General features: G+C 31.4%; 3 protein-coding genes across 3 annotated transcripts; 1 reads left to right on the top strand and 2 right to left on the bottom strand.

Moving 5' to 3' along the window:
* Nucleotides 1-5497: 5497 nt before the first annotated feature.
* On the bottom strand, nucleotides 5498-6752 carry LOC112599971. Its single transcript, XM_025347107.1, has 2 exons — nucleotides 6570-6752; nucleotides 5498-6418 (listed from the first exon to the last, which is right to left on the bottom strand). The coding sequence occupies exons 1-2, from the start codon at nucleotides 6750-6752 to the stop codon at nucleotides 5498-5500; spliced, it is 1104 nt and encodes a 367-aa protein (XP_025202892.1).
* Nucleotides 6753-8977: 2225 nt separating this feature from the next.
* LOC112599970 (protein ANTAGONIST OF LIKE HETEROCHROMATIN PROTEIN 1-like) lies at nucleotides 8978-10430 on the top strand. Its single transcript, XM_025347106.1, has 2 exons — nucleotides 8978-9297; nucleotides 9521-10430. The coding sequence occupies exons 1-2, from the start codon at nucleotides 8978-8980 to the stop codon at nucleotides 10428-10430; spliced, it is 1230 nt and encodes a 409-aa protein (XP_025202891.1).
* A 264-nt stretch (nucleotides 10431-10694) lies between these two features.
* Nucleotides 10695-12544, bottom strand: LOC112599969 (transcription factor Adf-1-like). Its single transcript, XM_025347105.1, has 3 exons — nucleotides 12379-12544; nucleotides 11621-11771; nucleotides 10695-11307 (listed from the first exon to the last, which is right to left on the bottom strand). The coding sequence occupies exons 1-3, from the start codon at nucleotides 12542-12544 to the stop codon at nucleotides 10695-10697; spliced, it is 930 nt and encodes a 309-aa protein (XP_025202890.1).
* Between the last annotated feature and the right edge of the window lie 1744 nt (nucleotides 12545-14288).

Below are 14288 nucleotides of genomic sequence, written 5' to 3'. Positions count from 1 at the left end.
TGAAAAAAAAATAATAGTTTTGATTTGTACAACATTGTTATCACTTCTAACCTAAATAGGTATAATATTCTAATGAATAATATTGTCCTCAGAACTTTTTATAAAGATTTTATTATTTTAATATATAGGTAGTTTTAACATTTTCACCTGTATTTTGTAAGATGTAAGATATAAATTATTAGCTTTTAAATTATTCTTATTATATTTGTTTGTATTATTAATTATTATACTAATTATAAAAGAATTTTTTTCTTTACTCCACCAATAATTTTAAGAATTTATAATCAAGTCACATTTTTCATTCTTTTGTAAATCATTAGGTATATTATTATAATATATTATATATTATTATGTAGTATTATTACCATCGTGGACGTTGATTAAAATATAATGTATAATTAATAAATGCTACAGAAATATTACAGTCCGTGATTATTACGCTTCGACCATATGAACTCGGTTTATATGGTCGAAGTTATTACGTATCTTAGTGGCACATGCACAATACAAATAATACTTATAGCGATCCTATGGGAGTCCACTAGTACTATTATGCCGGGGTCCAAAACGCCGCCTATCTGGTTGCCACGTTTTTCCACGGCGTGGGCTATCTATAGTATATATTTTAATCTATGGTATGTAGTGACTCACTTGTAACCTACTGTAAACCAAAGCGACACCCACTTGGCTACCTTTTTTTACTTATACAGTTAAACTAATTTAAATTTAAAAAAATTCGTCTTGAATATCAATACGCTAATTTTATGGAACAATTGTCTATAATTTAAAAAAAAAATTGTTTAAATCGTATGTTTTCTAGCTGATGTATGACAATTTTACAATATAATATTATGTAGTTCCACTTTGCGCAAAATACGATAGTAATAAGAATACGATTTATAACATCGAAAAATAAAATAATATTATTCATTGACAAAATTATTATTTTCGTATTGACGTATTTGGCTATTTATAAACTGTGCGCGGCTACGATAAATAACCAGTTTTGACCTTCGATGCGGTACGGCTGCTTATGCAAGCAGGGTGATAGAAGAAGTATTATTTCAGAACGCTGCCGTTATAATCGTTTTAGCAGCATAATATGACGACGGCAAATTCATAATTTTTTTGCCAAAACATGCTTTCGTACTTCCAATAGTACTTAGGCCTCGTTGATCGTAGAAACATGATTTTGGTATCAAAATAATCACGAGAAGTTGTACTAAATATTCTTGGAACAGATTTTTGATATCTAAATTTGCCGATTTTATATAATTTTTTAAAAAAATGAAAATTTTACAAACTTCAAACACAAATAAAATTGGTTAGTAAAAATATTTTAAAATTCTGTTCCAAGAATATTTAGTACAACTTCTCGTGATTATTTTGATACCAAAATCATGTTTCTATGATCAACGAGGCCTGAGAACTATTGGAAGTACGAAAGCATGTTTTACGGTCGATTTTTTTCTACTGTGACGCCCTCTTAAGTATAATAAATTAATAGGTAAATATGAAAAAAAATTTATTTTAGTATTTAATATTTATACACTATTTATATTTATAGAAGATAGTGATAGAAGTGTTTTAAAGAAACTCAATGAAGTCTTACCGTATGGATCTGAGTTTGTCATAGATAAAAAAGAATGCCGAAATCACCTATTACGAAATTGCAGTCAAAAAATTACCGCTTTAGCAAACAAAACTGAGTTTTCTATTAATTTACGAAAATTCATTTTATCTATTTATAGATATTATATTTATAATATTTTATATTTCGGATACACTGAGGTGGCGTATCTAGGATTTATGTTGTCGGCAGATGGAGTGAGACCCGGTGATCAAAAGGCCATAGCCATACAACAATATCCAAAATCTAAAAACAAACATGAGGTGAGACGTTTCCTTGGACTATGTGGGTTCTTCAGGAGGTTTATTCCACGTTATGCGGAGGAAGCGTACAACAATCTGAAGGACAGGCTGACCAGTAAACCAGTGCTCCAAGTCTTCAACCCTAATGCGGATACTGAATTACACTGTGACGCTAGTAGTGTGGGTCTGAGTGGCATGTTACTTCAACAAGGTGAAGACAAGAGGTTACACTTGGTGCATGCTGTATCAAAAAAAACTACCTCAGCTGAACGACATTACCACTTAAGCAAACAGGAGTTAATGGCAGTGGTCTGGAGTATGTGTAGACTGTGATCATATTTAATTGGGATTAAGTTTTTAGTTGTTACTGATTGTCAGGCAATTGTACATCTAAATACCCAAAAGACTCTGAACCCCCAAGTAGCGCGTTGGGCAACGCTTCTAAATGAGTATAATTTTGACATAAAACATCGCCCAGGCAGTAAGATGGATCACATTGATGTCCTAAGTCGTGCGCCGACAAGCATGTCGCAAGACACTGAAACGGAACTGTAAGATGAACACATGGAAGTGTTTATTGCTATGACCGAAGAGGATCAGGTGATAGCAATGCAGCAGATAGATGTGAAACTTAAAGCAATCACGGGTATCCTTAGTCAAGAAGAATTTGATCGTACAACAATCGAAGCTGAACGAGTAAAAGATTACCAACTTCATCATGGGATGTTATATAGGAAGGGGACGGTGGACGACAACGAAACAAGATTATTGTGGGTAGTACCTGAGTCAATGCGAAAGAGCATAGTGGTAAGATTCCATGACTTGGCGGGTTATTTTGCAGTGGATAGGACAGTCGGTAAGATAAAAGAGAAGTATCATTTTCCAAAGATGCGCAGATACGTGAAGATGCACATTAATTGCTGCCCAGAGTACATACTAATTAAGACCCCACGAGGAAAACAGCCTGGAGAACTTCACCCCATTACCCCAGGTAAATGACTATTTGAGGTGATCAACATAGATCACATTGGTCCATTTGTGAAGTCAACAAAAGGTAACAGTTATATTATGGTGTTGATTGATAACTTAACCAAATATGTTAAGCAATTTCCAGTGAAGAGCTGTGGCACAGAGGGTGTGGTAACTAACTTACAGACATTTTTACTAACATTTGGGACGCCAAAACGAATTATCAGCGACCGAGGGACGGCTTTTACATCAAAAGTATTTGAAGCATTCTATGTCCAATATGGTATTTGACATACTTTGAACTCGGTAAGACACCCACAATCCAATGGGCAGGTGGAACGTGTCAACAGTACCCTAGTTCCGGTAATGCAGTCAACTATGAAGTCAGATCGAACCTGGGATAAACGTATATCTGACATTGAGTGTCATTTGAAAAATGCTTATAATAAAACCATAGGCGACACACCTTTTCATGTGCTGTTTGGATATTATCCAAGTTTTAGGGACGGAGTGTTACATGATGGTAACTACGAACGAGGTATGGGACTCTGCAGCACATATACAAAACAAGATCCAAGAACGCATATCTAGAGAACATCAGCAATGGAAACAGCGGTACGATTCCCAGCACGTCAAACCAATACGTTATGAGGTTGGAGAAGTGGTGTTCGTACGCAGACCACCAGAAGTCACAGGGGAGTCAACAAAACTGCAGTTCAAATATCGCGGACCACTAGTAGTGATAGAGGTACTACCTAATGATGTGTATCGAGTGGCGGGATTACGCGTCGAAGCGGGAAGGCGTTATGTGACTGTCGTTCACGTTTCACATATTAAGGGATATCATCTACCAGAAAATAAGGAACCAAACGAAGACTCAACTACAACAGAGTATGATGAAGAAGACAAACCAACAGATTTACCCAACAACGAAAACATGCAATCAAAACAGTCAGAGATAAATGACACACAATCCAAGCGTGTGAGGAAAACACCAGCTTGGCACTCATCTTATCAGATGTAAATAAATAAATAAGAATTATTTTAAAATGTTATTATGTGATATGTGCTAGTAAGCACTAACTACTTCTTGTGATAAAAATGTTAACAATTATTATGTATTATTAAATATTAAGTTTATACAAAAAAAAAAAAAATTTAAAGTGTTCACTTAAGTGAGGACACTTAAAGATCAGGACGCCCGAATGTTATATATTGTTATTAATCCTACTATATGTTGTTGAAGGCATATTGTATTGTGCATAGGGTAGGGTGTCAGCACTGCGTTGTGTGTGGGATGATGACCAGTGTGAGCGACAAACCCCGGTCGACTCACTCTTTTTTGCGCCAGTTCCCATGCCGAATAAGTGTCGGATGCTGACTCTTTTGATTATTTTTATTTATATATACCTTATGTCATTCGTGTGTCAGTTGTTATTAAGTTACAATAAAGTGAATACCTTTGCGACATTTTTTTTTTTTTGTTTTTTTGTTTTTTATGAGTCACTTTAACACTGAGTTATGTGTGAGAATTGTAGAGATATCACATAATTGAATTTTTAAAATCATGCCAGCCTCACTGCTTTTCTATTCATCATCACCTTAAAAATAAACAATATGATATTAACCATGATATTATTTAACTTAATATTATAATATCAAATAATAATAAATTAATTTACCTTTCCAATATATCATCAACTTGAAATGTTATATATTTTAAAATACTCTCTACTTGAGTATCACATGTATCTATAGAACATTTTTTTATTTCTATAGCTGATGGAGGATCTATTATCAATTTATTTATTGCATAGGCAATAGAAGATTCACCAAACCAAAGAATTTCCGTATTCCAACATTTTAATTGAAGGACTCATATGATTTATTATAACTTCAGCTTTTTGTGAGTAAATTTTAGATGTTATGCCACTCTCTATAATATTGGAAATAAATTTAAAAAAAATCAGACGATTTAAGGGGATTGCAAACGTCCGTTATTTCAATGAAAATATACCAATGTTTTGTCAATCATAGCGATGGACCTAGAAATACGATTATACTTTTGAAAACTGATTTGAATTTTGTGTTATGTTTACTTGAGATCGATCAGTCCACTTTTTCAAATTTCGTTTCCCAACTCCTATATACTTGGCTTGAATATTTAAAAATATACAAAATTTTAAATGATGATTATTTCGTATTAAGATTTAAAAACTTAAAATGTGGACTGATCGATCTCAAGTATATATATTAACTAATTCAAATCAGTTTTTAGAAGTTTAATCGCTTTTTTAGGTTCGTCGCTAGGATTGACAAAAAGTACATACAAATTAGCATACATTATCTTCTATACTCCGTGCCACGAGAGAGTGCGACCGCCACGCGCATCTAAATGAATTAACTCCGACGTCCAGAGGCTAATTATCCCCCACCATGTGGCGTTCGCTCACTGTGTATACAGCGGCTCAAGTAACTAATCACTAATATTACCGCAACCAGCCTTTATAATATAATATACGTAATATCAGTATATGAGTTATTTTTATGAAATAAGTACAAATTTTTTTTTGATTATTATTTTTTTATTATTAAAACTACCATAAAATATTTGTCACACTTAATTTAAAATAGAAAATATACATAAATAAATAATTTAAATGTTTTCGTAGTCGGAATCTGAAGTGGTGTCGCCTGTAATTGTTAGTGTATGTTCTCCTGTTTCCGCGTCAAAAACTTCGTCAGACAGATGATCAACTCTCAAAAATTTGTCCTCTTCTTTGATTACGTGGCCAATAAAACTTGTCCACATTTCGCTCGTGACGTGTTCCACAGCATCTTTTAATAAATTATGTACATCTTGCAATTTAAATGTCGTATTGTGCATACGTACATAATGTTTTATCCAAGACCACGCGAGCACGATAGGATTAAGCTCACAGTGGTAAGGAGGCAACCGTAAGACTATTTTATTATTTTCTTTCGCTATTTCATCAATCACATATGTGTCACTCAGCGGTTTAAACTGGTTAACGAGTTCTAAAAGTTGGGATTTAAGTAATTCTGGCTGAGCTATATGACCTTCATTTTCTAACCAATCTTTAATCTCTTGTTTATTCCAAGCCATGGTTGGAAATCGATTTTTTTTTACAGAATGGTATGAGGCATTGTCCATTACTATTACGGCGTTTTCTTTTAGAGATGGTAGGATTTTGATGAACCAGTCGTAAAACGTGTCCCCATTCATCTCATCATGATAGTCCGACGTGTTTTTCTTTGATTCAAAACATAGCAGGGCTCCAGGAACGAAACCATCAGACGACCCGATGTGTAACACAATTAACCGTTTGCTCTTCCCTGACGGTTCTTTTTGTCCAGTTGTTAGCCCTCGAAGGAATGCGACCCGAGGCGAAGATATTGTTGTGTCGACCCATGACTTTGTGCTCGTTTCACCTGCATTGACCCAGGTTTCGTCAAGGTAGTATATTGGTCTACCACTTAGTCTATAATAATTTATAGATTCCAAATATTTCCGACGCCAACACACGATATCATTACGTTCAATAAGTGCACTATTCTGTTTTTTTTTTAATATACTCAAAATTAAGGTGCTTCAAAATTCTACGTAGGGACGTCTTCGAAAAATTTGGTAAATTATCATCTTCGTTTACAGCCACTAGAATTTTATTCAAAGTAGGTATTTGACGATTAAACCAAAATTTATGTACCTTCTGTCTAATGGCGTTTTGGTCAAAATCTTCGGTTTTGTCCATCGCTGTCTTCCTAATTTTTATTTTATTTGGCGATGAAACTATACCTTTAGCTTTATACTCCGCTAATGTACGTTCCACCGTTTTCTGTCCAACACCACTGGTTTTTGATATTTTTTTTATTAGGTCCTTATACTTCATTTTTTGACTCGCTTCCAAGTTCTGTTGCTCCAACATTAAATTTTTGTAGAAATTGATAATTATTTCCTTTTTTTGAGTACCAACGAACTAAAAAAAATACGAAAAAGGTGGGTAAGTGGATGTCGCTCTGCTGTACAGTAGGTTACTGAGGGTCACTGTATAATGGAAGGCATTAATTTTGAATTCAATGATATAATATCATTGTATAAGAAAAACGATTCTGAGCGGAGACGGTATGTCAGTCTAGGTAAAAGAACATAAATATTAAATATGTAATTTCATCCAAATTTAAATTTAAAATGTTTGTAAAATAAAACTTTAGTAAGATGACGCGGTCCCGCGTAATATTCCGTTTGAATTCAAACGGCCTTTACGCGGAAAACCGCGGAACGACTTCTCTATCCAACCGCCAGCGACGACGGACGACGCCGACGCACAACAATAGCGTCGGAACGTCTTGACTGCCGATACCGCGAACCGGTCCGACGACCGGAGTCAATTTTTCACCATACGCTGTACGCTAACTAATACCCTCGGGTTTTATTTTTTCGATTGTGTACTGCGAACCTCTTTGTTTTCTAGACAACAGTGATCACTCACAGTTTTTCACCTTTTGTGTTCAGCATTTGTTTATTTTTTAAATACACAATAAACCGGCACATACCGTTTTTTCTCAAACTTCACATCTTGTGTTATTATTTTGCTACCTCAACACCCAACCGTCCCATTCCACCTCCTGGTACGCATCAAAGATCTGTAAGATAAAACTTTATTGATATTTATAGAAAAAAAAAACTAAAAAATAATGGAAAATGAAAATGTTCCTAAACAGTTCAAAATAAATCACAATATTTTGAAAATGTTATTGTGTATAGAAAATGCAAATTAAACAACCAGTGAAAGTTACATGTATCTATGGTCATTTGTTTTAAAGTTAAGCGAAAAACCAAATTCGATTTTGTCAAAAACCGATTTCGCGTAAAAATTTCCGTTTTTTCTTAATTTTTCTTTTGTTAATCTTGTCGCATTGTGAAAACTCTTGGGAATTTTAAATATTGACCTCCCCAATGCACCAACGATATTCACTTTCGAATCAAAAAATATACTGAAGTTGAAATTTTGACATTATTTCGACTACTTATCGTGTACACAGACACAAAAATAAAAAAATAAAAAAACACACACCATTGTAAAATCAATACATTCATCGTTCCACTCAGAATTTAAAATTAGTAATATTATGGACAGAACAGAACAATTTCTTTTAAATATGTTTATTATACATAGTAAAGCAAAAAGTTTTGAATAATATCTGATGACGAAATTATGTATTTATATAAGGAAAAAAATAATAATACAAGTGAAAAAAGGAAGTACGATAGGTAATTCCCGACATCACTAAAAATTAAAGCATAAAAACAAATATTTTCAAAAAAAAGTGTTTGTATAATGTTTTTTAATAAAGATATTTACTTTTCCCAGAAGGATTCCTTTTCACAGGTGAAATATCTTCCATCATAAATAATTAAATAACACGACATATCTTCCATCATAAATAATTAAATAACACGACTTTTTAAAACGAATTAAAAAAAAAAAAATTGCAATTTAAAAACCGTATTAGGTATACACGTTGAACCGCACTAAATATCAAACATGTAATAATAATAAAAAATTTAATTACACCAGTAACCGCTCTGTATATTACAACAACGTCGTTCGACAACGGTACGACAGCGATCGACATATACCGACGGTAGTAACCATGACAGGAATGTGGTGGGGATGCGCGGAAATGAACACGTTTTGGTTGCCTCCCAATCGCACTCTCTCGAGGCACGGAGTTTAGTTAGACACGGTACGTCGTTCAGACGACATGTACTGCACGTGCCGTGTGCGAAAGCGTTTCTCCACTACACCTCTTAACTTGGTTCTAGGAATCTCTATGGATAATGAACCCCTATACTTTAATATATACTATTATATATAATTTGTCTACAACGCCGGTTTATAATAGTCATTTCTATGAATAATATTATATAATGACGTCTAGTGTAGGTATTAAGGTACGGTTTCCAAGCTGCAACGACTAAACGTTGCGTGCCGACTGGTTTCCTACAATACGACTGAACGCTGCGCTGGCATTTATTTTCAGTTTAGTTGAGCTCGATATTTCAATGTGCACACACGTATTTTTTTTAAATTGTTGTCACAAATCACGAAAAATGGAACAAGTTGTTATAAATAATAATAATATAATTATACATTTATTAGAAGAGGAGGAGGAAGAAGAAATAACTTCAAATACACACTGCAGGAAGCCAATAAGTAATTTATTTAAAACAAGAGAAAAAGAAGGCTTCTTTAAAGTTTTAATAAATAGCCACTTAAGAGATAATAAAAATAAATTTCGCGAGTTTTTTCGGCTAAATTATGACCAGTTTAATTTTATATTAGCATTAATAAAAAACGACATAACATTACCTGCATCAAACAGAATAAAAAATCCAATTTCGCCCGATGAGAAATTAGCTGTTACTTTAAGGTAAATACGTATTTTTCTATTAATTAATAATAATTATGCCACAGTTCTAGTTTAGCTACCTATCGATTTTTTAAAATTTTTTTTTTTTAATGATAGGTAGCTAAACTAGAATTATGCCATAATTATTTAAATAATTATAATGAATAGATTAATGATGTTTCAAAAAAATATCTACAAAATCGTATCAAGTTTTAATTTTTTTTTTTTTTGCTACATTCTGCAGATATCTTGCTACTGGGGAATCATTTCGGTCACTTTCTTTTGCGTTCAGAATTTCACACAGTTACATTAGTAATATCGTAAAAGATACACTTTCGACGTTAAAAAAACACCTTATGCCCATTTTTCTACCAGATTTATCAACTATCGACTTAAATAAAAAAGCATCAGAATTTTGGACTAAATGGAATTTTCCAAACTGCGTTTTAGCGATAGATGGGAAACACGTTCGAATTAGATGTCCAGAAAAAACAGGATCGCTTTTTTTGAATTATAAAGATTACTTCTCTATTGTAATGTTAGCAATGGTCGATGCCAATTATAAATTTATTGCCATTGATGTTGGTTCATTTGGCAGAGAAGGAGACAGTGGCATATTTTTAAAATCTGCTATGGGTCAACAAATACTGGATGGTTCATTTGGTTTTCCTGAAAAAAAACAATTACCTGGATCTGATAAAGTATTACCTCATGTTATAGTTGGAGATGAAGCTTTTAGACTACACCCTAATATTATGAAACCATATACTCGACAATCTGCAAGACACGACAAATCAAAAGCAGTTTTTAATTATAGATTGAGTCGTGCTAGAAGGGTGACGGAAAACGCATTTGGATTGTTAAGCCAGATATTCCGTGTATTTTATCAGCCCATTAACATTGATCCAATGACGTGTGATGATCTAATTGTAGTTGCTTGTTGCTTACATAATTTACTACGAGAAGCATATTTAGAAGAGAATGGACAAGCATTTTTTGAAGAGCGTAAGTCAAGTACAACACACCAAATAAACAACCTAATACCAATAACAAGAGGCGGTGGTTTTACAAATGCAGAAGGGTTTTTAGTTCGAGATTCTTTTAAGGATTTTTTTAACAATGAAGGATCTGTGTCATGGCAGGAAGACAAATAATATAAAATGTGTAGGAACTACTTTAAATACTTATTTTGTATGTTTAATAGTTTTTTATGAACAATATGTGTAATTCCTTTAAATCTTTTTAAAACAACATAACAATTTAAAAAATTAAAAAAAAAATTATACTTTGGGTTTTAAACATAACATTTGTACTTTTGTTATATTAATACTTACAACAGAAAATTTTTAAAAATCTCTTGAAAAAAATCGAATACTTGTATTTTTATTATAAAACAATATTAAAAAAAGGTAAAATTATTATTGATTAGTAAAATTATTTTCATATACAAATGGCGCAAATCCTTGTGAGTTTGATGACAAACTTTGACATGACGATGTAGAACTTGAATGGGCTATGTTGTAATCATATTCAGAAACAGTGGTTGTTGAAAATGCCCCCGGGGTAGGTATATGAGGATTAATCAAATACTTGTCTTCGAGTTCTGATATCGTTTTTAAAACTTGTAGTCTTGCCTCACTTATGCCTCTAGGAGGTAGTTTTTTCACCATAGCCGCAATACTTTGGAAAAATAAATCAGTTTCATCATTGTTGGTCACTTTATTTAAAATTGTTTCATTTTGTTTTTGTAAATTTTTAATTAAAACAACTCTTTCCGATTGATGTTTTAAAAAATCTTTTTTGTTGTACTTCGATTTAAATTTTTTATTTGGTTTTTGAAATTCATTAAAATTTTGCTCATAAGTGGATTTTTCAGTAGTATTATCTTCTTCGAATAACTCACTACTTTCTTCACTTAAGAAATCCGTAAATGAATCATTTGTATTAACATTTGTTGTTGTATCATTTGTCGTTGTATCATTCACATTATCATTTGTCGTTGTATCATTCGCATTTATATTTGTTGTTGTACTGAAATATTAAATATATATTTAATAGCTATTGGTATATGTCTTATTTATTAATTCATAAATTCATTTTTAATTAATTTTAATATGATACATCAATTTTTGATTTTAGTCATTTTATTAACAGTATAATATAAAGGAAAAAGAAATAGTTTTAAATTGTTATTAAGTAGCGCTCTAGTATAAAACTTAGTTGATAGTATTTTAAGACTTTAGGTATGTGACGTAAAATAAACGAATGGTATCATTCCCAAGAATAATATGTTTGTTAATTTGAGTTAACAATTTAAAGTATTGTTTTTGGTATGAGTACTTACTTTCTTTCGTATTCTACGTTGTTCAAGAATGTTAAACTGTCAGCCAAAAACCATTTTTTTTTTGCTAATGCTGACGATCCTGTTCCGAGTTTTTTCTTATGTCTCATATACGTATCTCGTATGTTTCGCCATCGTTTTTTGCAATCTTCAGCTATAATACATAAGTGTTAATTGCTAAGTATTAATTGTAAATAAGTCATATTCATAAATCATAAGGAATGAAATATAACATTTATGCTTTAAAAACACTTTTGAAATGTGTATTTATGTAGGTATAGGTATATTATATATACGATATATATGTAGTATGTACATATAATGTTGTAAGTATTTGATTGCTTTATTATTTTACGAATGTTAAAGTCTTAATTATTTCTTATTATTATTTGGTGTATGGTATAAATGTCTATAAACAAGTTGTTATTATTTTATCAATTTAAAACATTATAATATTTTAATAATGTTTTATATCATTGAACAGGTTATAAATTTATTTTAATTTTATATTTTGTATTGTTTTATCTCACTGAAAAGTTACTGATCATTTTATTTTGTCAAATAGATAGTAGTAATTTATTCATTATTAGTCAAGTAATTACCCTCAACGATTTTGAGTGATTATTCAATGTTTTGTTTTCTCTTCCTGAATACTAGGCTATTTTGACTTATGTATATATAAATATAAGACATTTATACCATACACCAAAGAATTTATTTTACCTATTAATTTGTTTATTCTTATAATATGTTGTACTTACTACATTGCCCAACAACGGAAGAAATATTATTCCAAATTACATCTTTAAAAATTATATCTTTATGTTTCTCGTGTGAACTGTCATATAACACACGGTTTTTACTCACTTCTTCAACTAACAGTTCATCGTCAGTTATATTGAATAGAATTTTCGTCGTTTTCGACATTTTTCGATTGAATAAATTCGTTTTTAAAAAATATATAACAAATTCGTTCAGAATAAATCGCAGTGCGGCGCACGCAATACACTGCTTCAATTGCAGTACGATCGTCAAACGCAACGACTATTGTTGACACGCGTACGTCGATCGCACATTGGAAACCGCGATAAGGCATTTCTAATTAGAGCAGTCAATTACGCAATCGTTGCGGCCAGTCGCAGCTTGGAAACCGTACCTTTAGGGTGTCCCTTATTTAACTATAAATTTTTTTTTTTTGCATTTTTATTAGTCTCACTTACTTAATTTGTGTATATGTATAAAAAAATGAACTACAAAAAGTTTTAAATCAATCTATTAAGGTTAACCCGTGCCGACTCAAATTTGAAATTTGAGTATTATAATTTATTCGTAATTTTATGTTATATTTTACATTTTTATGCATATCTTATTTACAATTACGAAAATTAAAATTTGTTATATAATATGTTTTGAATAAAATAAGATTTCCTATAGATTATGTTCTTATATATTTCTTCTTATTTATTATAATTTACAAGATATATTAACTTTTGTGTAAGAAAATACTATTTGTTCAAAATTATATTATGAGTTTTTATTAATACACATTACACACAATTACTGAAATTATCAGATTATTTGAAGTTTGAACATTATAAATATCGTGCAGTTAAATATTATCGTGTTTTTTCTAGATAAGAACGATATGGATTACTATCCACGAGTTTAATAGATTTTTATTAATAATATCGTGTAGTCGTGTTCATTACGGTGCGTGATTAGTTGAGTACGTCGTTTGATGTTACGTTTTTTTTTGGTAATTATTTTGCAAATATGTCTAGAAAATTACGAGCTGATGAAAAAATATTTTTGATTGGGTCACCATCAACCAGTGGCGGCTATCACGTATCTGAAAAGGTGCTCAAGCACCACTTTCATAATTGTAGTGGGTGGGTAATAACTATTGGGTACCTACATCCAGACCCTGGTATAAGATCACAAGACACTTGATTGTTTAATAAAATAATAATATGATTAACTGTCGATGGAAACATAGATATAATTAAATATATTATAGTATTATACCATAACATTATAGTCTATAGATTAATTGATTAATAGAATATTATCTATATTCGTATGATATGTCTACGGTCTACGACGGCCGTCGAGTGGAAACACTAGAATCCACTAATGTAGATACTAAATCTATTATCAGTATTATCTTATTCCGGGGTGGAAACCAAAATGTCCATGATAAAAGTGATTATTGATTAAAGTATAATAATATTGTGATAATGGTATTTCAAAACTATAAATAGAAACTGAATGCCAAAACTATGTTGTAACTTGTTAGTTGTTGATAGTTGATAACAGTTTTTTTTTATTTAACACAATTTATTATATTACAATTTACAAGTGTACTAGTGTATTAGTTGTATTACCGTGACAATAATAGTCAATAGATATAATGGATACGGACACTTGTGCTTGTGGAAGAAACATAACAAATTTAAATAAGCACAACAAACAATTGCATATAAATACTTGTAAAAAAAGAAAATTGTCGAGCACAAATTTAAAAATTAACAAATATTTCAAGACTAATAGTGCTTGTCCTTCGACACCCAGCTCACATCCAGGTATTAATATTTAATTTAAAATAGAATAATTAATTTTATATACTGTAAGTACTAAGTGTTAATTTGTTCTTGTAGTTGATAGTAAAAAA

This window comes from Melanaphis sacchari, unplaced genomic scaffold, assembly GCF_002803265.2.
Source record: "Melanaphis sacchari strain LSU unplaced genomic scaffold, SCAv2.0 Contig57_pilon_pilon, whole genome shotgun sequence".
Taxonomy (NCBI): domain Eukaryota; kingdom Metazoa; phylum Arthropoda; class Insecta; order Hemiptera; family Aphididae; genus Melanaphis; species Melanaphis sacchari.
The sequence above is the reverse complement of the archived record's forward strand: the minus strand, read 5'-3'. Positions and strand labels throughout refer to the sequence as shown.